Genomic DNA, 23,651 nt, shown 5'->3' on the forward strand with positions numbered 1-23,651 from the left:
TTCTGGCTGCGGTGTGGGACGGTGGTGCTGGAGAGGTGAGTCCGAGTGTTGTGGCTTATTTTCATTACTAATAAGGTGTCAAATGGTGTGTGTTAAGGACAAGGGTGTATAGGGATGACTGTGATAATACGGGTTTGTGCTTGGCTGGGGGATGTGTCGTAAGTGTGTGTGTGTGTGTGAGAGAGATTGTAGTTACGGTGTCATGGCTAAACATACTAGAAAGAAAGAAAGGAGAAGCGGACGGAGAGAGAATGGTGAAGTGGATAAAAAGACAGTGGAAAGAGAGAGAGAAGATAAGAGGGAGACTAGTGATATATGATACTGAGTGATGACTGACTAGGGTATTCTTGGCTGGTTTGGAGGTGTGTATGTGACGTGTAGTGTATGGTGTAGCAGTAACCAGGGTATGATTGTATGAGTGGTTGAGTGGTGTCGTGACGTGGTGTATGGTGCTGACGAGGACGAGTAACTGCTTGTATGGATGGCTGGGTGGTGAAGAGAAGTAGGAAATGACTGTGGGTGGCTGGGTAGTAAACGAAATGTAGCTAGAATGTGATTGTGCGGGGTGGTGTTGTGAATAGTGGTGATGAGGACTAGTATAGGGTATGGTTGTTAAGGGTGGTTGGGTGGCGTGTTCGGTGGTAATGTCGATTAGAGACTAGCTAGGATTTGTGTGGATTGTATTTGCTTGTAGGAGAGAATTAAGGTTCAGAAATAATTAGTTATTGCTTAATGATTGATTGATTGATTGTTTATTGTTGAAAGTAAACAAACAAAGGATAAGGGTTAATGTAACATTGCTTGTAACGTTTAACTATCACTAATAGCTCATTGGTGGTTCAGTTGGCATGCTGCGCCATTGCTTCATAATGCAGGCAGGGGTTTAAGTCCCGGTACTAGCTGCAGTTCTGTTTAAATGGCCGCTGTACTGCATATTAAACTCCATGTAGGCTATGGGGCGTCCATTTCTGGCTCCCGAGTGCCTGCATGGCAGATGAAGTTTTATATCCAATGTTCTCATAATCTGATGTTCTATTATACTCTGAAGATTATTAGGCAGCTTGGTTAATGACTAGGATGTCGGTTGCGGAGTATACACAGTTTTTGTGGTTGCAGTGTTATCAGGAAGCAGTGTCACACCGTAGAGTCTGGGTATCTTTTAATGTGATTCACTGTTGCAGTTTAGTGCGCTTCATCACTTTTTTCCAGGGGCAAGTAATGTCAGGGTATAGTCACAACGGTCTTGAAACATTCATATGAGCGTCATTGTTGCGAGGTTTTATTAATTTCTGCCACCACTCTATAATCAAGACATTTTCATAGGCATTTTAGTGTTATCTAATATTCAATAGTAAGTCGTATATGTAGCAAAACGGTAAATCTTAGAAATAGCGGCACGGTGTGGTGGTAATTACAATTTCTTGCACGTACGACGGGGTTGTAAAAGTAGTGGACAGGCGTGTTTGTCACAAGGTGTATTTTTCCGCGCGGGCTCTTACCTTTCTTGAGCTCGCACTCATCGTCCATCGACTTAGACATCGTGAGGCCAGCGTGGAATAATACACGCCTGGCCGCTTGTCAACACCCCGTTACGTACTGGGAATTTTGTAATTACCACCACACCGCGAAAAATTAGTTTAGTGCACGGGCTTTTTACAGAATTAAATTATCATCGATGCAGTGACACACACTGTACGTAACTGCCTCTGACTAAATAAATCGTTGCAATAATTTTCACTGCAGAGTTAAAATAAGCTATGAGAGCATTTTACTTGAAACGATCAGGCACGAGTCAAAGTGTATTATGCACATACCATACATGAAGGGGTTGAAGTTACACAGCACGATACCCATACACATCCTTGGAGTTTCGAAAATAAAAATCTGGGTAGGAATGAAAGCGAATTCTCCCTAACAATTTATTGGATCCAAATACAGCTCACGTTTCGGAACGACAAGAAACACCCCGAGTGACAGCTGGCGTGGCACGTTATCGCTCAACAGTTTCCTCCGTGCAGGTGGAAGGCTGCTCTCTTCGTCCAGGCTGGTAGGCTACAAGTGGCAAGTTGAACTGTTGTCATTCGACAGGACACACCGCATCGGATCTGGAAGCAAATATTTTAGTTTTTGTCCTAGGTCAGTGCATTTAATGCCTTATATAGGGATCTCGTATACATGGAAGCAGGTTGGTTCTTAAATAAACATGGATGCATTTTAATCTCGATATTTGATTAACCTGATACACAAAAAAATCTCCAGACCCCCTAAAAGTGCAAGCGAAATTGCATTAGGATTGAAGTATTAAGTTGCAGCTATTTTAGATGTGCTAAATGCACAACTTAATATAAGTAATTTACCTTTTCAGCAGTACTGTACCACTAGTAGGCTACCTATTGTGGACGGAGGTTGGGCGGTGCCAGTCACTTGGACCTCGACAGCCGGGGCAGAGTTGAACCAGCTTCGCCTCGCGTGCACAACTGATTAGAAGCAATAATATTGTACACACAGTAGGGTGGAGTTATTCTGGCTGCCTCACTTCATCTTGTACCAAGCCACAGGGAGACCAGCTGCGTTCTCAACACCTGCACCTTTAAAACAGTATAAAGTCATCGTCTTATTACTTATGATCCTCACCGATTCACGATTCTCACTGACTGATGTACAAATAATGTGCCTAAAAAAGTATGAGTGATGGCAGTACAAAAATGAATGGGGTTGCAAATCAAGCCTAGCGACAAGTTTAGATGGCTTAAAGCAAGAGTAGTAATATGATTACTGTAAATAAATTATATAGACTTTACTGTCCCCCAGGTGACTTTTCAAATCAATTGCTATCTGCCACGCCTTCCTCTGCCCGAGGCCCACACTTCAGTTATTGAATGAAAACATCTCGTTTCAGTGCCCGAAACAAAAAGTTTAGTTACTCTCCCATTCTAACACATTGCTGAGCGGCTAATTAAGTCCCTCATCCATTCGTACACTTCGCTCACAACGGCGATGACATTTCTTGCACCAACCCGCGACCATTAGCTCCTTTCTTGTATATCTGCAAATGATAAGCTACGATTAACAAGACACCCATAGTGGAAAATGCACGAATAGGATGGACTGTACTGATGAGAAAAACTACTAATTCATTGGAGAGAAAAAAAAAAAATAATGGTTAGACTAAGTGGTGGTTCGTATGGGCTATAATTTATGTACTCTTCTCCATCATCTATTTCCCTTTGAAGCCGCACAGCAATATCCGTACCAAAATGCATCCTAAGCGTAATTATGCATCAGACAGCCCTAAGAAAGTACTCATCTGGTTCATTAGTACCAAACACTAACAACGGCGTCACGGAGCTGTTGTATACGGTCCCGAAGCTTGTGTGTGAAGTGGCTCTGACTAGCACTAAAGGGGTGACAGTTATCAGGCCGGACATGACTCTACAAAAAAAAGTGCTGAGTGAAACTACGCCTTCCAACTAGTGTGTGTGTGTGTGTGTGTGTGTACGTAATAGATCGTTCAACAATTAACGAGCCATGCTGTCGCCCACTACCTCACGACTCAGGATCTCGTGAATGATAAAGTAGGGAAAAGGGGGTGAGGGGTGGGAGTAAGGGTGAGAGCAATTATGTTCGATAGCAATTATGGGGGTTATCAATTATGGTGGTCTATACGTAACGAGGGGAGGGGAGCACAAGGGTATCCGAGTGATAAAGGCAGGCAAAGAGGAACACCAAGGACAAGCTGAAGATACTAAAATATTGACAATGTAATTAAAGTGGAGACGCTTGTGAGGAGGCAGGCGACTAGTACTGAGGTGGAGGGCAGGTATATAAAGAGGATAATGATGAATATGTCCCCAGAAAAAATGGAAGGAGTGCGTGAGAAGCGTTAACATTGCAATTAAGGAACAAAAAAAATAGTATGAATGATGAGTAATAAAGGGGAACAAAGGCCGAGTATATAACAGACGGATGGACAGAACCTAAAAACATTGGGGAGGTAAACAAGACAGAGGATAGGAATAAAGAAAACGGGGGGAACAAGACAGAGCAGGAATAAAAATAGTGTAAAGAAACTGGTAAAAAGTAACCCCACAATATATGGAGAAGGAATATCCGTCAGGACAAAGAATCTAAGAGTTGGAAGGCCGAAGGAGAGTGAGAAATGTGGGTACGAACACCTTACCAAGAGTCCTGTGGCGTCCGCGGTGATCCTGAAGGACTGGAGCGGCGGGGTGACGGACGGACCACCACCTCCCACACGCCGGGGGCCGCTGGGTGTGGGGCGGCCTAGAGAATGCTTAGCGAGGAAGGCGTCAAGGGGTTCGCGTTCATCCCATCCAACACGCTTCGAAACACCTCGGGTCCTTATTCTTGAACGTATCGAGCTCTCATTACGACCATTCCCCAAGGCCACAGAGGATTGACCGGTTGAGCTTGAGTTAATTTTTCCGTTCATGGTGCAAAAGTCGTGTAAAACTATCACTAGGATCACAAAACAGTCCATGAAAATTTCAGCAACTTTTACGAGAGGCTATTCAAACGGGCGAACTGAAGTGCCGATACATTTAAAAATAAGGTCTTTGGAGAAAATGAAACTCCAGCTAATGGCGTTTTACTCTCCAGTCTCTCGATTTTTTCTTCCTTTCGCTGTTAATGATTTGATTATTTGATTATTTCTTATTCTTCAGAACAATCAATACATGCGCGTCACCTTGAAGGCTGGCCAACGTTCTATGTAATCATCTGTTCTGTATGAGTGACGTTGATTCAAGAGACGATGATTCGTGCACCTGTACCGTATCGCGAACCCTTGCAACTGGCAGCTACATTAGTCTTGCGAGTTTTTTAATATTTTTTGCCCACATGCCTGCTTGACGGAATACTAATCGATTTATCACTAATTTCTTCCTTATTTGATTGCCGCTGTAATTGCTCTGCGGGGACAAGACGAGGATGCAATGAAGAAAGTATGAGTTTGGAGTTTTTGCCCACATGCCTGCGCGACGGAATACTTATTGACTTGTCACTAATTTCTTCCTTAATTATTTGATATCCGCTGTAATTGCTCTGCGGGGACAAGACGAGGATGCAATGAAGAAAGTAGAGCAGGAGGTATACCAGCAGGGAGGAATCCTAACATACTAAATATAACTTTTTTCCTTTTACTTTCTACTAACAGATTCATCCCTTTTTTCTCCTTTTTATCAGAACTCATCACTTTCGTTTTTCTACTCTAACAGATTTATCATTATTTTTTCTCTCCCTAAATAAACAGACATCACTTCCTTTTTTTTGTGTTTTTCCTCATTTCTTACTTTCGTTCTTGACTTTATTTCTTTTCTGCAAGGAGGAATACTAACAGAACTACAACTAACTTCTTCCTTAACTTCTCTCCCTAAATAAACAGACATCACTTCGTTTTTATGTCTTTTTCTTCATTTCTTACTTTCGTTCTTGACTTTATTTCTTTTCTGAAAGGAGGAATACTAACAATACAACTAATTTCTTCCTTAGCTTCCCTACCTTAACTTCTCTCCCTAAATAAACAGACATCACTTCCTTTTTTTTTGTGTTTTTCCTCATTTCTTACTTTCGTTCTTGACTTTATTTCTTTTCTGCAAGGAGGAATACTAACAGAACTACAACTAACTTCTTCCTTAACTTCCCTACCTTAACTTCTCTCCCTAAATAAACAGACATCACTTCGTTTTTATGTCTTTTTCTTCATTTCTTACTTTCGTTCTTGACTTTATTTCTTTTCTGCAAGGAGGAATACTAACAGAACTACAACTAACTTCTTCCTTAACTTCCCTACCGCTGTAACTGCTGTATGGAGGAGGACTTGAGGATAGGGGAAGGAGGGCAAGATTTTTTTTTTTTTTTACAACAAAGAAGACAGCTCAAAGGCACAAAAAAAGGAAACAATAATAAAAAAGCCCGCTACTCGTTGCTCCTAAAAAAAAAAAGAATCAAAAGAGGTGGCCGAAAGAGAGGTCAATTTCGGGAGGAGAGGTGTCCTGATAACCTGTGCTCAGCCTCAGCCCGGCTATATACAGTCACGTGCGTGTGGCAGCGAACTGGTTATTGAATAAAGGTGCTTCCGCTGTGCGTGTATGACCTTGCCCTGAGATACGTTCCCAAGAAAGTTCAATATAACGAGTCAAATCACTATCTACATAAAAAACACCAGTAATACCTACTCTGTCATTAAATCATGAGAGTAAAGAAAAAAATGACCTTGCCCTGAGATACGTTCCCAAGAAAGTTCAATATATCGAGTCAAATCACTATCTACATAAAAAACACCAGCAATATCTACTCTGTCATTAAATCATAAGAGTAAAGAAAAGACCTTGCCCTGAAATACGTTCCCAAGAAAGCTCAATATATCGAGTCTTAAATCACTATCTACATAAAAAACACCAGCAATACCTACTCTGTCATTAAATCATAAGAGTAAATAAAGAAAAGACAGCATAGAATTTTCATTACATCGATTTTCAAGGCAATGGTAACGATCGCTTCACTGCATTCACTAATATTGCATGCATCAACGCGCCTCTTATACGCATCACCCAACTAGTCACCTTAAAAATGGTATTCAGTCCCTCAGATGCAAGCGTCTTCAAAGTGAGAATCGCGATAGACTACAAACTATGTGGGTCATCACTTTAATAATAGATGATCAAATACCAGGCGGCGGAAAGTACTGCATTGCTATTAATATTACAGAACCTTGTAGCCGGGTCGTGAGGAGAGAGCTGAAAATAAAACTGGGCCGCGGGTGAGGAAGCTTCTAAGAATACTGCTTCATGAACGTATAATCATGCAAATACCGGACTTTTATGTAGAGGACAGGAGGCACACAACGAGGGCCCAGCGCAGACATGCGATCAGAGTAAAGAAGTAAGAAAGAAGAATTATGAAGCGAGTAAGTAGAATAATTTGCAAGTAAAATAACAAATAAGTGGTAACAGTAAGAATGAGAAACAAATAAAGAGGAAGTAAGTAGAGGAAGAAGCAAGCAGGAAAGGATATGAACCGAATAAGTAGAATAAGAAGCAGAGATAAAAAAAAGCAAAAAATAATAAAGTAAATAAAATAAGCAAGTAAGAAGATGAATTAAGTAAGTAAGAGAAATATATTAAGTAAGAAGCGAGTAAGCTTAAGAGAATAAAAATCAAGAAGTTAGTAAAGAAAGTAAGAGAGAGAGAGAGAGAGAGAGAGAGAGAGAGAGAGAGAGAGAGAGAGAGAGAGAGAGAGAGAGAGAGAGAGAGAGAGAGAGAGAGAGAGAGAGAGAGAGAGAATAAAGCAACTGGAATAAAGAAGAAAATAACATACAATTATAAGAAAAAAAAGAAGAGATAAGAAGGTACAGTACTATCGAGGCATGTAAATCGGTCGTGAGAGTAATGCGTCTGATAAAACTGAGTAACGGATGAGAAACCTTTGAAGAATCCTGTGACATGGTACTCCTTCTGCAAATATTGATAGCCAAATACCACCAGACCAGACCTGCAGACGGCGGGAGGCACACAGACGGCTCTTGGTATATAGAATGAAAACTTGCAAATGAGCCGTGAGGATAAAATGCTTAAAGAAAAAAAGAACCAGAATGCTGCAAAAAAGGTTTGAAAAATATCTATCTATGTATCTATCTATCTATACTATACTATACTATACTATACGTAAGCACGATATGATGTAGTTCTCTCTTTTATTTGGTAAAGTATACATAAAAACAATTACCGAGTATTGCACATTAAGGTATAATATCGCCACCTTCTTAAAACAAAAATGCCTTAAGTAATTTTTCTGCGATTTCCAGATTTCCAACCAATTCAGGTTTTCATCATGTAAGTAACGCATATTTTGGCATTGTTTACTATGACATTCAAGGTTTAAATGTTCTATAATTTGCCTTGATATTTCTGCCTGTCAAATGAGAATGGCAGTTTTTTTCCCTCGATTTCCCGATAAGCAGGAAAAAAAATGATTGAGGCAGATTGTTGACGAAGGTGACGATGCATAAACACTAATGCCATATTTCTTAAACGTCGCATTAATATTTGTTAAGTTATGTGGCGAGTTTGCCTGTTTAATTCCAGTTTTGGGACGGAGTTGGCTAGAAGGGCTGGATTTTCAGAGTGTGAGGTTAACTGTATCTTGTTAAATATTTACTTTCTCTCTCTGTCTCTTTCTCTCTCTCTCTCTCTCTCTCTCTCTCTCTCTCTCTCTCTCTCTCTCTCTCTCTCTCTCTCTCTCTCTCTCTCTCTCTCTCTCTCTCTCTCTCTCTCTCTCTCTCTCTCTCTCTCTCTCTCTCTCTCTCTCTCTCTCTCTCTCTCTCTCTCTCTCTCTCTCTCTCTCTCTCTCTCTCTCTCTCTCTCTCTCTCTCTCTCTCTCTCTCTCTCTCTCTCTCTCTCTCTCTCTCTCTCTCTCTCTCTCTCTCTCTCTCTCTCTCTCTCTCTCTCTCTTTAAGTCGACATATTACAAACTCAGTCGTAGGAACTTATATATAAAAATCCACAAAACCAACTAACCTCGCCTTGACAAACGGATAAAGAAAGACAAACCAACCACACTATTGCTGATGAAGACTAACATACGACGTCTAAACAATCTGGCATAATAAGTTCCAGTATCATGGCGTAGCGTGGCGCGGGTAAGGATAAAGGCGATCACAGGTCTTCCGGATCCTCAAACTTATGCGGGGGCGGGCGTTCCTCGATCCACGTCTGGATGGGGTACAGGCAGCGGACACGAGCCAGCAACTCCTGCAGCTTCGGGGCCTCGTCCAGCAGCCCCTCCACCATAGCCTCGTACTGGTCGAGACAGCAGGCCACGAACAAGTCCACCCACGTCATCTGCGGGAGGGGCGTGTTTTCTCTCTCTCTCTCACAAAGATTGGTAACTCGGTTCTCACTGACGAAGACAGGCAAAGCCTCCAAGAGGATTTGCACAAAATTTCAGCTTGGTCGGATAGATGGGAGATGCCCTTTAACGTAGACAAGTGCCAGGTCCTTCAAGTTGGAACGAGGAATAAAAAGTTTGATTACGAAATGCGCGGCGTTAAACTCAAAAGCGTTCAATGCGTCAAGGACTTGGGGGTCAAAATCGCGTCAAACCTCAAATTCTCACAGCAATGCATCGATGCAGCAAATAAAGCGAACAGAATGTTGGGCTTCATTAAAAGAAACTTTATTTAAGAATAAAGATGTAATACTCGCTCTACAACAGTTTAGTCAGACCCCACTTGGAATATGCGGTACAGTTTGGTCTCCCACCATGCAAAGGATATTGCTAAATTAGAAGGTGTTCAGCGTCGGGCAACGAAAATTATCCCTTCCTTGCGCAACAAATCCTACGAAGAAAGGCTTTCTACCCTTAACATGTTCTCTCTTGAGAAACGTCGCCTCCGAGGAAAACTGATCGAATGTTTTAAAATACTTAATGGTTTCACGAATGTTGACAGATCAACATTGTTTATGATCGATGACACTTTGCGCACGAGGAACAATGGCGTAAAACTCAGATGTAGACAAGTAAATTCAGACTGCACCAAATTTTTCTTCACCAACGTTGTAGTGCGAGAATGGAATAAGCTCTCATCATCAGTGGTCCAGTGTAACACGATTGACTCCTTCAAAAATAAGCTCGACCGTCACTTCCTTCAACTTAATATCAACTAGAGTAGAAATGCAACGTTTTGGAGTCTTCTGATTAATGTAAAATCACTTAGGTTTAAGGACAGACCACCAAGTCTGGACCATGGGGTCTGTGTGGTCTGATTTTCTATGTAAATTCTATGTAAATCTCTGTTGTGCCTATGCGCATAAATAAGTAGATAAACTATCGACGGGATAATATATTCTGACTCACACGCCGATGAAAGCGCGCGCATACACACTCACACACACACACACACACACACACACACACACACACACACACACACACACACACACACACACATGCGCAGAGGTACATCTGACTACACACCTGTGCACATAAACAAGTAAAGCCGGCACAGGTGTTACACCAATACTTTACTTTTCTTCTTTCAGCTAAGACGTATATGTACTCGTATACACGACAGGACCTGGCCACCCCGACATATGAATGCAGCGACGAGCTATCTAATCAGTTCTTGTGTAGTATGTTTCTACATAAAAGCAACTAACAATGATATCATTCAATGGAAAATCATCTCCGGAAAAAATGTATAAATAAAGAAAGCGCTTTACACCGTCAGTACGTACTTTCGTATATATTACTTTAGATTTTTTTCCCGAATTCTATAATGCCAGGCTTTGGGTTTGACTTTAACACGCTACGTCTACTACTACTACTACTACTATTATTTTTTTTCAGTTCAACTTATTCCTCTTATATAATTTTGGAATTAGCTTTTATATGAGATTGGCTTTAGCATGAGTATACGATAAGAAACGGTGTGTGTGTGTGTGTGAGACCCACCTCAGGGGACAGAATCCAGCCGGCCTCGTCCGTCACACGACCTTCTATGTTTTTCACCACCACCGGCAGACGCTCTCGCAGCTTCTTCATGTAGAACTCCTTCGCAGTGTCATCCTGCATCAGCCTGAAACACACAAACCCAAGACGTTCACGGGGGCACATTATTATTTTGGAGGGTCATTAGGTGGTCGCATATTGGGAACACAAAGGAAGGTGGCTCTGTGGCTCTTTCTCATTCCTTGAAAAGCTGGAAGATACATCAGTAAAGACACCCCAAGCATTTGTTTCTAGCTAGAGTGGACGGGAGCAGCGGGGCATTAGGTGCATGGTTACATATTGGGGACTGGACGAAAGGAACGAAGGTGGGTCTTTATCATCCTTTCCTAAGTTAAAGTACAATAGTAAAGACGCCTCGATCCAAAAACTGAAAGGTAAAGATCCCCTTCCTGTATCTTGCCCCGATCCATCATCATTTCTAGCCAGAGTGGACGGGAACCTCAGCCACTCCGTCAACAGTGCCTCTCGGTTATCAGTCCACTCTCTATCTCATCTTAGCCCCCAGCAGGAATTTGTCAACTTTATCCTCTTAGACGTAGGAATACGTACTTAACCTTTACATAAGAACATAAGAACGTAAGGAGTCTGCAAGAGGTCTTTTCCCTCTCCTATTACAAGGGCTTTCTGTTGTTTTTAAATTAGTTACTGGGTTCATAACGATTTACTTTTACTTTCTTTTGACCGTGAAAATCGATATATCTGCACGAAGATCCGTAGTTTTTATGTCCTCTGTTTTACTCATACGCGTTTTTATGCCCTTTTTTAATTCACTTACGGGCGCTCTTAGATACAAGTGTTCTTTATCACGAGTTAAAGCCCGACGTTCTCACAGTGTATCCGAGTCAGCGCCATAAAACAACAAAAACAAGTACACTGACCTTTCTCCTCTCATCTAGAAACGTACCCGAAGCGTCATCCGCCCCAAAGGTCAGGACACGTCAGTGACCAAGAAAGAGCAACCAGTCCGCCGTGATCCATAAATTATATATGTCACGGCTCGAGGGGAGGCAATCCAGTGCTCCCCGGTACAATCCACCCATCTGGCTAACCTGCTCCTGACCTTTCTATCGTCCCCCACAACCCCGGCGTTGAAATGTGACATGACGAAGCTGATTGATTGCTTATAAATAGTTCCCGAAATGTACTTCTTGGAATTCTAACCCACTTTTTTTTGTTTGGTGTCTATTAATTGACTTCGGAGACAAATTCTAACTCCCCTTTTTGTCTGTGCTCAATAAATAAGCTTAGGAGACAAATAATTTTCACCCCCCTTTTTGTTTATTGTCGATTATTTAACTTAGGAGGGAAATTCTAATCCCCATTTGTTTGCTGTCTATTAATGAAAGAACAAAGTCTGAAAAAGCGCCGTGTGTTTGGCCTATTATAGTAGCCCTACGGATGCCCTATGGAGCCTATGAAGGGAATAGTCTATGTGTGCTACAGGAAGAGATGAGCTGGCGGTCTCCTTGGCGCTGGTTGCCTTCTAATGAGAACAACAGGAAGCCAGAGCGTGATAACAAGCCGTTGACAGCCCTAGACGGACAAAGGCCCCGAGCAGACTCAAGCTCCGCAGCCAAACTCAGGCGTTAGAGGATGCGCCTACACACACTTTGTACGAGGGGGAGGGAGGAGAAGATGAAGGGGGTAATATCCTGGGATGTAGCCCCCTATAATATTACCTGGACCAAGATGAAATATGACGTAAGTTGTGAGTCTTACTTAATGCTAACAAGACTGATAATGGTAGTAGTAGTAGTAGTAGTAGTAGTAGTAATAGTAGTAGTAGTAGTAATAGTAGTAGTAGTAGTAATAGTAGTAGTAGTAGTAATAGTAGTAGTAGTAGTAATAGTAGTAGTAGTAGTAGTAGTAGTAGTAAAAATAGTAATATAAAACAATAATGATAATATTAATAACAACAATACTAACAATAATAATATTAATGTCCCCCATTAAAACAATCAATTTCCAGATCGTCGTCATTATCATCATCAGCACTATACTCGGCCATTACCAGCTAAATGCAGAACAAAGGTATTTTTTTCTGCGTCCTCACCTCCCTCTGTCTGGTGCTGGTGTGGTGTTTGTTTTTTGTCCCATGTTTACTTACTTTAATGATCGTCTGTTTTCTCCTTTTTTATTTTATTTAATGCATTTTTTTCGGCCTGTGTTTATTTACTTTATTGATCACATATGTATTATCTTTCTTTTATTTTATGCCCGCTCCGGAAAATGCTGGAATTCCATCTAAGTTTTTCTTGTCTTGCCAAACTAACTTCCGGAATTTCTGGGCTGACACTATTCTTTTTTTCTAGCCGTCCAGTAATTTATTGACAATTGTACGCACGATATGACCGGCCCAAGTTATTATTATTTTATTATTTTTTTATATCGTCATCTGTGTATCTTTAACTTTTTTTTCTCTAATTCGAGATGTTAATAGTTAATTCAAATATCAATAAAAGAAAATATGATGATAATGACACGCTACATCTGAACTTGATATACTGCTTAACACTACTACTACTACTACTACTACTACTACTACTCTCACCACTACTACTACTGCTACTACTACTACTACTACTACTATAGCTACTACTACTACTACTACTACCACTACTATTACTACTAATACTACTAAAAAAGAAAGCACTAGTGAATCCAAGAGGAAAGGGCGTGGACTTTTATGCCCTCCACAATTAGTGTGATGGGTTGGCACCACAAGCTTGCTATATTAAGAACTCTAGCAATGTCAGGTGACAGACATATATGTCGACCACGGTTTATACTGTTGCTGGGTTGCTATACCTTCATTACTTTACCTGTTCACCTGTTAACAGTACTACACGACGTGACCTACCTGCCCAATTTCTTATTTTTATTCGTCCTTAGAAATCTTTATCCATTGTCTGTTCCCTAACTCACGATGCTCGCTCCTTGAATACGGGAATAGAGAGGAACTATAGTCTTCCAAATATGTCGAGGCCGGCCTGGCGTAGGCTCCCGCTGGTCCTTTCCTCCCCTCTGCTCTGCCACACAGTTCCAACCCCTATCTCTTCCTCTCATATGTAAGCTATAGGTAACATATGAGAGGAAAAAATAGGTGTTGGGACTGTGTGGCAGAGCAGAGGGGAGAAATGGACCCGCAGGAACAAACGCCAAAACGGACTCGACAATTTGGTTTCACTATAACTTGAAGTAAACGGAGAAAACAGCTAAGATAAGGAATTTTCCCTTGAATCCTTCGCTACTCTGAGGAACAGTAAACATGGTGGAGAGGAAGAAATAACGCAGCTAAGGCATTGTTCTCTCCTCTCGTACTTGAACCCTACGTTGCCAAAGGAAATAATGAAGGGGATAAAGAGGTATAGAGGAGTAAGGGTATGATTTAGTTCTCTCCCCTTGAAGGACTTGAAGCCTCCACCATCTTAGACAACAATGAACACGGGAATAAAGGGGTATAAGAGGTAGCTATAATACAGTTCTCAATGGGAAGGTCTTGAATCATTCTCTACTATATATACAGGAAATATTATATACGGGAATGAAGAGGGAGATAGATGCTACTTTTCCATAAGGTTCCATAAGGGGCGCTACATTGTTATAACATGGGATCGACTGTTACATGACCACTACTATCACTGTTACTATTACTGACTATTAGCTACTGTTACATGAATAGTATGGTGATCCTCTCAACTCGAAGTTTTTTTAGACGAAAAGAAAAACGATTAAAAGAAGAGAAGGCACCAAATAAAATAAAGATAATACATATGTGATTAATAAAATAAATAAACGTGGGCCGAAAAAAAAGGTATTAAATAAAAAAAGGAGAAAACACGATCAATAGAGTAAGTAAACAAGGGACAATAAACAAACAAACAACGATTAAAAGAAGAGAAGGCATAAAAAAAACACGATCAATAAAGTAAGTAAACATGGGACAAAAAACAAACAAACGATTAAAAGAAGAGAAGACATAAAAAAAAGACGATCAATAAAGTAAACATGCACGGAAGAAAGGAGGAGAGTAAAGGCGTAAAAAGATCGCGCCTCACCTGAAGTAGAAGGCCGAGGCAGCCATCCCGGACACGTCGTGGAGGTACTCGACGGCTTCCTGCTGGCGTGTGGCCGTCCAGGGGTCCTCCACCGCCAGCTTGTGCTTCTCGCCAAGGAAGCGGCAGATGACGGTGGTCTGGCCCAGCCGCTCGCCGTCCACCTCCAGCACCGGCGTCTGCTGCCACTCGAAATCTGGAGCGCCGAGGATAGACGGGCCGTGATGGGTATTGATGTTGTTGTTGTTGTCAGTGTTGATGATGATGTTATCTAATGATGATGATGATGGTGATCCTTATTTATCCCGTCACACATAAAACTAAAAAAACAACAAAAATAATAATGATAATAACAATGTAAGGATATGCTCATAATAATAATAATAATAATAATAATAATAATAATAATAATAATAATAATAATAATAATAATAATAATAATAATAATAATAAAAATAATAATAATAATAATAATAATAATAATAATAATAATAATAATAATAATAATAATAATAATAATAATAATAATAATAATAATAATAATAATAATAATAATAATAATAATAATAATAGTAACAATAATAATAATAATAATAATAATAATAATAATAATGATAATGATACTACTACTACTACTACTACTACTACTACTACTACTACTAATGATAATGGCTTGTTTTTTCATTATATATTTTTGTCCGTGCCCTCCCCTCTTCACCGTGACCCCCTTCCCCCCTACACAAACATAGCCCACACACCCCACCCAGCACACATTCATTACACCTCCGCCATTCCCCCTCAGCACACACCTTCCTTCCTCGACGGCCATTCGGAGAAAAGGTCGATACTCTCCTCCTCGTACTCGAGCTCCAGCGCCTTGAGGATCCACCTAATAGGCTCCCCGCGGCCCCGGAGGCTCAGGTACAGGAGGCGATAAGTCATCCTGGCGGCGACCTGGCGGGGAGATGGTACGTTGCTATCACCCTCAGCAATCAAATATAAGAACATAAGAACATAAGAACGTAGGAGTCTGCAAGAGGCCGGTAGGCCTGTACAAGGCAGCTCCTTTGAACCTAAGCTCCCGTGTATCTAACCCCACCTAATATCGTTGTCCATGAATTTATCTAATCCATTTTTGAATGTGACAATTGTATTTGCACTCACCACATGACTGCTAAGCCTATTCCACTCATCCACCACCCTGTTAGTAAACCAATTTTTGCCTATGTCCCTGTTGAATCTGAATTTATCCAATTTAAACCCATTACTTCGTGTCCTACCCGGTTCTCTTACCAACAAAACCTGATGAATATCCCCCTTATTAAAGCCCTTCATCCATTTAAAAACCCCGATCATGTCTCCACGCACCCTTCGCCTTTCTAGAGAATGCAAGTTTAACTGTTTGAGTCTTTCCTCGTATGGCAAGTTTCTCAACCCCTGAATCATCTTAGTCATCCTCCTCTGCACCGATTCTAACATTTTAATATCCATTCTGTAGTAAGGTGACCAGAACTGAACCGCATAGTCAAGATGAGGTCTAACTAATGCTAAATATAGTTTGAGGAAGACTTCGGGGCTTCTGTTGCTTACGCTCCTTGAAATAAATCCCAGTACCCTATTTGCTCGATTTCTAGCTTGATACTATCTATCTATCTATCTACGTCTGTCTATGTACACCATCAGCAAACAATAAAAAAATCTATCCCTCTCCTTCTCTGTCTCTCCATATATACCGTCAATAGTTAGTCAATCAATCAATCAGTCAATGAAGCAATCAATTCATCTCCCTCTCTGTCTTCCTATATACACCATCAGCGATCTAGCAGTCAATCAATCAATCTCCCTCTCTCCATTTGTCTATATGTGTGTCTATCCATCAATCCGCCTGTCAATTTATCTCTTAATCAAAACATTTATGCAGATATATGGGTGAGTTAAGAGATAGCTCATTAGACAGATAGATAAAGAGATGGAAAGATAGATAAAGAGACAGATGATTGAATATACAAAATGGTGAATCTCGAGTAGTTACACAACACCCAAAACAGGAGGAAGGAAGGAAGGAAGGAAGGAAGGAAAATATGGACAGAAGCGAGCATAAATTATTAAGCGGACAAACAAGAGCAATCAATAAAGAACGGTAAACATGTCATGAAGGAAGAAAAGGAGGAAGGAAGAAAGGGAGGAGGGGATTAAGTAGAACAAAGGTGTACAAGAGATCGAAGTGGACCTCAATTATTACGCTCGTCTCGTGCCATGACTCATCTGATAAACCTTCCGAGCATAAAGTTATGTGATGTAGTTTATAACCGCGTGAATTTAGGTCTTGCTTTTTTTATAAACACGACATACATATTTTTACTGTTGCCAAAAAAAAAATATATATATATAAAGAATGAAGTGTTTGCTTACCATCCCAGCTTACAGACAAATATTTAAGGGATTGGACAAATGCATGAATAGAAAAAAAAGAAAAAAAAAACCCACTTTCAATGGAATTCTCGCCGCTTAGAAAACTTTGATGCATAAATGAAAACCCACAAAAAAATAATGTCCATGCTGAAGTTACCTCACAAACTTGACCATAGATATTATCGTTCCAAATAACTTTACAAGGGTATATTAATTTATTTGTGGGAGAAATTGGGTTGGGGGAGTAAAAAAACATATTAATAATAACAATAGATACATTATATTAGGGAGTAAGAAAAAGGGGAGTGGGTTAAAAAAAAAACACGTATTAGTGACCTCGGAGATATAGTATTTTTTGTCGAGAAAGGAGAAGGGGAGAGGGTAAAGGGACGAGTGTTAAAAGTGACCCCAGAGATCCATTATTTTTGAGGGGATTAGGGGAAGGAAAGAGAAGGACGCGTGTTAGTGACCTCATAGATCCATTATTTTGGGGGATAAGGGGAAGGAAGGAGAAGGGTACGCGTGTTAGTGACCTCATAGATCCATTATTTTGGGGGATAAGGGGAAGGAAAGAGAAGGACGCGTGTTAGTGACCTCATAGATTCATTATTTTGGGGGATAAGGGGAAGGAAGGAGAAGGACGCGTGTTAGTGACCTCATAGATCCTTTATTTTGGGGGATAAGGGGAAGGAAAGAGAAGGACGCGTGTTAGTGACCTCATAGATCCTTTATTTTGGGGGATAAGGGGAAGGAAAGAGAAGGACGCGTGTTAGTGACCTCATAGATCCATTATTTTGGGGGATAAGGGGAAGGAAAGAGAAGGACGCGTGTTAGTGACCTTATAGATCCATTATTTTGGGGGATAAGGGGAAGGAAAGAGAAGGACGCGTGTTAGTGACCTCATTGATCCATTATTTTGGGGGATAAGGGGAAGGAAAGAGAAGGACGCGTGTTAGTGACCTTATAGATCCATTATTTTGGGGGATAAGGGAGAGGAGAAGGGTACGCGTGTTAGTGACCTCATAGATCCATTATTTTTGGGATAAGGAGAAGGATGTAGACTGTAGAAGGATGCGTTCGTGACCTCATATTCTATATTTATTGGGAAAAGGAAAGGGAAACGGGGAAACAGGCCGCGTGTTAGTGACTTAGTAGATATGTCATTTGCAGGGTAAAGGGGAAGAGGATGGATGTTAAATGATCACGTGTAGACAGAGCAAATTTTGGTGAGAAAGGAGAAGAATGTGGGAAAAGACGTGTGCTTGTGACCTGATACATACATTAGCAGAAACAGTATTTTTTGGTGAGCAAGGAGAAGAGTGGGGGAAAGACGTGTGTTTGTGACCTGATACATACATTAGCAGAAACAGTATTTTTTGGCGAGAAAGAAGAAGAATGGGGAAAAAAGACGCGTGTTTGTGACCTGATACATACATTAGCAGAAACAGTATTTTTTGGCGAGAAAGAAGAAGAATGGGGAAAAAAGACGCGTGTTTGTGACCTGATACATACATTAGCAGAAACAATATTTTTTGGCGAGAAAGGAGAAGAGTGGGGGAAAGACGTGTGTTTGTGACCTGATAGACACATTAGTAGAAACAGTATTTTTTGGTGAGAAAGAAGAAGAATGGGGAAAAAGGCGCGTGTTTGTGACCTGATAGACACATTAGCAGAAACAGTATTTTTTGGCGAGAAAGGAGAAGAATGGGGAAAAAGACGCGTGTTTGTGACCTGAGACACATTAGTAGAAACAGTATTTTTTGGCGAGAAAAGAGAAGAATGGGAAAAAAGACGCGTGTTTGTGACCTGATAGACACATTAGTAGAAACAGTATTTTTTGACGAGAAAGGAGAAGAATGGGGAAAAAGACGCGTGTTTGTGACCTGATACATACATTAGCAGAAACAGTATTTTTTGGCGAGCAAGGAGAAGAATGGGGAAAAAGGTGCGTGTTTGTGACCTGATAGACACATTAGTAGATGGTATTTTTTTGTCGAGAAAGGAGAAGAATGGGGAAAAAGATGCGTGTTTGTGACCTGATAGACACATTAGTAGATGGTATTTTTTTGGCGAGAAAGGAGAAGAATGGGGAAAAAGACGCGTGTTTGTGACCTGATAGACACATTAGCAGAAACAGTATTTTTTGGCGAGAAAGGAGAAGAATGGGGAAAAAGACGCGTGTTTGTGACCTGATAGACACATTAGCAGAAACAGTATTTTTTGGCGAGAGAGGAGAAGAATGGGGAAAAAGACGCGTTTGTGACCTGATAGACACATTAGTAGAAACAGTATTTTTTGGTGAGAGAGGGAAAGGGAAGGGGAGCAGAAGGACGCGTGTCGGTGACCTAGTAAACTCAGGGTACCCAGTACAAACCAACATCTGTGTAGAGGTTTCCGAGGACGGTGACGCACGCAGCAAGGATCGACTCGAAGCATTGATCGAGTTGAGTGTGTGTGTGTGTGTGTGTGTGTGTGCAAAGCCTCTCCTAAGGTTGCGTGCATAATAACAGACCTGCTAGAGTGTATACACGTATTTTTATCTTTAGCTTCTCTCTCTCTCTCTCTCTCTCTCTCTCTCTCTCTCTCTCTCTCTCTCTCTCTCTCTCTCTCTCTCTCTCTTAATTGCATATTGCCTGTGGGTTAGGGTGGTAAAAAAGACACCTTCCTAGCCGCTAATATTTTTCTTTTTGCAACAATGAAATCAATCAATCAATTTTCTCTCTCTCTCTCTCTCTCTCTCTCTCTCTCTCTCTCTCTCTCTCTCTCTCTCTCTCTCTCTCTCTCTCTCTCTCTTCTTGACATTCCTGTTCTGCTTGCTTGAATAACTGAAACAAAAGGTCAATGAGTACAAAGTTAACGGTCCGTTGAGAAACCCGCAAAGTTAAATTCTTTTTGTAGCGGCTCTGCAACGATAGAAATAGTCGGTCATTAATTATCAGCCGCTCGGTTTGATGAGTCAGTGCCTTCAAATTCTAAGCAAAGGTTTCTATGCTTGCGGGAAGAATGTGATTCCGTGTGTGAAGCTAATACAATCTCCCTTACTTCCGCAAGAGAGAGAGAGAGAGAGAGAGAGAGAGAGAGAGAGAGAGAGAGAGAGAGAGAGAGAGAGAGAGAGAGATGAATTACATATAAACCCAGCCGGCCGTGATAATACTAGTTTAGTCCAAAATTAGTTAATATTCTATGATCACAACATCGGGGCGTCTGCTGCAAGATGGGGGCGTTGATGAACGAGATGCAGGACAGCCCTGTGCGTGTGTAGTATGACGTTCTTTTTTTTCTCTACTTGCGAAAATAGAGATATGTTTATGTTTCACCAGAAATGTGAGACACCAATATCCCACACAATATCAGTAAGTGTGTGACTCCATTCAAGTTCCATGGTTCATCTTCGTTTTATCAATGACTTCTTTTTACGTGGCCTAGAAAACGACTGTCTCTCTGACTCATCGGCTCCATTATTGGTCACGGGTGAGGGAAGTTTTCCTGAGGCAACAGTTGTTTGCATTCTCCATGGACAGGTGAACACGCGTGAGGTCGTGGGTCATTTGTCTGCGAGTTGCCTCGGGCTTAGAATTAATGGTAAATCTTAAGAATAGCGGCTCCTAGAGGGTGGGCATTTAGGGCACGGTGTGGTGGTAATTACCATAGCTGGGCACGATAACAGAAAACCTTATTCCCGATAACCGATAACTGATAATGAAAAACCTTAACGGCGATAACCGATATTCGTTAACTAGAGACACAAATATAGGCGATAACTGATAACCGATACCGATATAGATCCACAATTAGCGAGAAGTCCGATGGGCGAAAACGATACTATATTGATATTTCAGATAGAACAACATTGATGAACATTATCTGTATTTGCCCTAAAACCACGTTGACACGTACATATGGACGGTAATAGAAATGCCTGAACCGTGTTTGTGTGTTTTGGGTCCCCACCGTCAAAAATTGTTTACAAACACTGGTCTCTCTGAACACGGTGGTGCATGCTCAGCACAAGCGTAGTACTGTACAGTCTCACAAAGCTTTTAAATCGTAATTAAGAGTTGCTGGAAGGCTGAATCAGACATATAGTATACCTATTACATCCTCGCTGTTTCTAGAAGTTGTATTTATATGATTGTGTCTGAGCAATACTACTTCTGAGAGCATGCAGTTGTAATAGAAAAGCTAAACCTTTGACGTTGGGACACCAAATAACACAACACCGGGTGCCTTCAGTATCATGGCATGGTCACAAACGAATATGGAATATCAAATTTGAGGCAGTGAATAATCATTTTGGGGGCAAAGTTAAATGATTTCTCTCTATGATATATTGATTTTTGAGTAGCATAAAAAAATAACCTAGTGTTTTAATTTTCATGATCTATGTATGAAATCTCATCACCGAAGATATTTCATATCCCGAACATTTACAACGTTTTTTCTGAGAGGCGGAAAAATAGCGATTATCGTAACGAAGATACCGATATATATTTAAATAAGTAGCGGATGGTCGATAATCCGATTTTGTTATCAGCGATAAAGTATCGCGATAACTTATCGCGATAACGCCCAGCTATGGTAATTACAACATTTCTAGCACGTACGACGGGGTTTTGACAAGCGGACAGGCGTGTTTATGTCACAAGGGGTGTATTTTTTCACGCTGGCCTCACGATTTCTTCCAAGTCGATGGGCGATGAGACTGCGAGCTCCGGGGTGAAGAAAGGGAAGAGCCCGCGCGGAAAAATACACCCTTGTGACATAAACACGCCTGTCCGCTTGTCAAAACCCCGTCGTACGTGCTAGAAATTTTGTTATTACCTGCACACCGTGCCCTAAATGCGCACCCGCTAGGAGCCACTATCTTAAGATTTACCGAATTAATTTATGTCAGGAACAACATTACGGCGGGACTGACATAAACACGTCCGCTTGCTGCGTGCTTGGACAATATTACGAGGGTGTGTGGTGGTATGTCTTTTCACAGATTATAAACGGCATACACTGACTCGGGCCGACGCACTGACAGTCTGTTTCCCCTGCACAGCGTCCCGGCAGCCCCTGGAGCACCCACGGAAGCCAGCAGGGGCCGAGGCAACATTCGCCAGCCCCTCGCCCCGCTGGCAAATATTTGCTCGGTAACGGTACAGCAGCAGATCGATTTGGCAATTCATCACGGTGTTTCGTACTGAATTTACTCGCCATACAGAAGGCAAAACAGAGCTCACTTAAAACAGTATATAGCGTCATTCTCAAACATTTCGGCGTGCATGCATACACATTTGATAATGCTTTCGTAGAGGCTTTGGGCATTTTCAGGGGTAGTTTTATGAGTTTGGTGATAGTTTGACCATTCCTCTGCATCATGAACGTGAAAAAACACTTATTTGAACCTGATTACTCTCTTTTTTGGCCTTAGGAAATGCGTCATAATCTTAAACATTTCAGCGTCAAAGCACACATTTGACAATGCTTTCGTTGAGGTTTGGGGGCATTTCCAAGATTAGTTTTATGAGCCTGGTACGTAGTTTGACCATTCTTCTGCACCGTGAATGTGAGAAAACACTCATTTAAACCCGATTAACCTTCTTTTCGACCATGAGAAATAGTTGATGTGGGAAGCGAAAGCGTCGGAAAATGGACCTATATATTACCTAACGACACGAGAGTTACAAGAGAGTTGAAGCAGCGTAAGGGACAGCCATGCACAGAGCACTACCAGGAGGAACGCGTGACACATCCTTCTCGCTCGATCACACCGTTTTCCATTGACTTTGCTCGTTAAACATAATCCAGAACGAAGTGAATCTAAGAGTATATTACCTTTGTAGGTGAGCGTTGATGAGGGACCTTATAACAGACACACCACAGAGAACTATCAGTAGCTACGTGAAACACATCCTCCTCGCTCGATCATACTGTTTTTCATTGACTATGCTCGCTAAACAAAGAACGCTGCTTACCTGGGGGTTCATTACCGGAGGAGCCGAGCGTTGGTGAAGGATCGTAAGGGACAGCCACAGAGAACTATCAGTAGCTACACGAAACACATCCTCCTCGCTCGATCACACTGTTTTCCATTGACTTTGCTCGCTAAACAAAGAACGCTGCTAACCTGGGAGTTCATTACCGGAGGAGCCGAGCGTTGGTGAAGGGTCGTAAGGGACAGCCACAACGAACTACCAGGAGCTACGAGTGAAAGATCCTACTCGTTCGATCACACTTTGTCCGCCACACATAACCCTGAGCTCTGCAAACTTAAAGAGTACATTACCTGAGGAGACGAGCGTTGATGAAGGACCGTAAGACACACCACAGAGCAACACGCAGGAGCCACTCGACACACGTCCGCCTCGCCTGCCTGCCCGTTGAGCTATGACGTGCAGAGCGGAGCGAGTCGCAGGTGTCAGACGTCAGGTCGACCTTGTGAAGCCTGCGTGACGTCATGACAAGCAATAGGGTGACTGGCAGGTGCGACTTATGCCATTCTTCATGCTAAAGGTTCGAAGGCATCGCGCCACGCTCTGTTACACACTTATCTGTTTCTAGCCAATGATTTTAGGTTATTATTCTATCGCCTTTGCCCACGTGTTCGTCTCTCATATGCACTTGGCTACGCTCTCTGCGATCAACTAGTCTTTAAAGTTATTGATT

The 23,651-nt window shown here is 41.5% G+C and overlaps 1 protein-coding gene and 1 long non-coding RNA gene across 3 annotated transcripts; both read right to left on the reverse strand.

The window, feature by feature from the left end:
- Positions 1-1,905: 1,905 nt before the first annotated feature.
- On the reverse strand, positions 1,906-7,195 carry LOC126986912 (uncharacterized). Of its 2 annotated transcripts, none has more exons than XR_007740027.1 (5): positions 6,235-7,195; positions 5,521-6,115; positions 4,181-5,378; positions 2,391-2,588; positions 1,906-2,105 (listed from the first exon to the last, which is right to left on the reverse strand). It is a non-coding gene; the product is annotated as an uncharacterized LOC126986912 (long non-coding RNA). The 2 variants fall into 2 exon arrangements; XR_007740028.1 differs by lacking the exon at positions 6,235-7,195 and adding an exon at positions 3,018-3,046 and having other exon boundaries at positions 5,521-5,862.
- Positions 7,196-8,362: 1,167 nt separating this feature from the next.
- On the reverse strand, positions 8,363-23,433 carry LOC126986915 (glutathione S-transferase-like). The gene is made up of 5 exons (XM_050843426.1): positions 23,272-23,433; positions 15,395-15,539; positions 14,589-14,781; positions 10,474-10,597; positions 8,363-8,861 (listed from the first exon to the last, which is right to left on the reverse strand). Exons 2-5 carry the CDS (start codon positions 15,525-15,527, stop codon positions 8,676-8,678), a joined length of 636 nt encoding a protein of 211 aa, XP_050699383.1. The 5' UTR covers positions 15,528-15,539; positions 23,272-23,433; the 3' UTR covers positions 8,363-8,675.
- Between the last annotated feature and the right edge of the window lie 218 nt (positions 23,434-23,651).

This window comes from Eriocheir sinensis, chromosome 63 (genome assembly GCF_024679095.1).
Source record: "Eriocheir sinensis breed Jianghai 21 chromosome 63, ASM2467909v1, whole genome shotgun sequence".
NCBI classification, from domain to species: domain Eukaryota; kingdom Metazoa; phylum Arthropoda; class Malacostraca; order Decapoda; family Varunidae; genus Eriocheir; species Eriocheir sinensis.

Excerpts from the sequence above, each read along its gene's own strand:
- LOC126986915 (XM_050843426.1), bottom strand. The coding sequence starts at position 15,527 with ATGACTTATCGCCTCCTGTACCTGAGCCTCCGGGGCCGCGGGGAGCCT. Across the intron at positions 14,782-15,394 it reads ATGGCCGTCGAGGAAGGAAG|ATTTCGAGTGGCAGCAGACG; the intron begins GTGTGTGCTGAG and ends TCGGCGCTCCAG. Across the intron at positions 10,598-14,588 it reads GCCTCGGCCTTCTACTTCAG|GCTGATGCAGGATGACACTG; the intron begins GTGAGGCGCGAT and ends TGTGTGTTTCAG.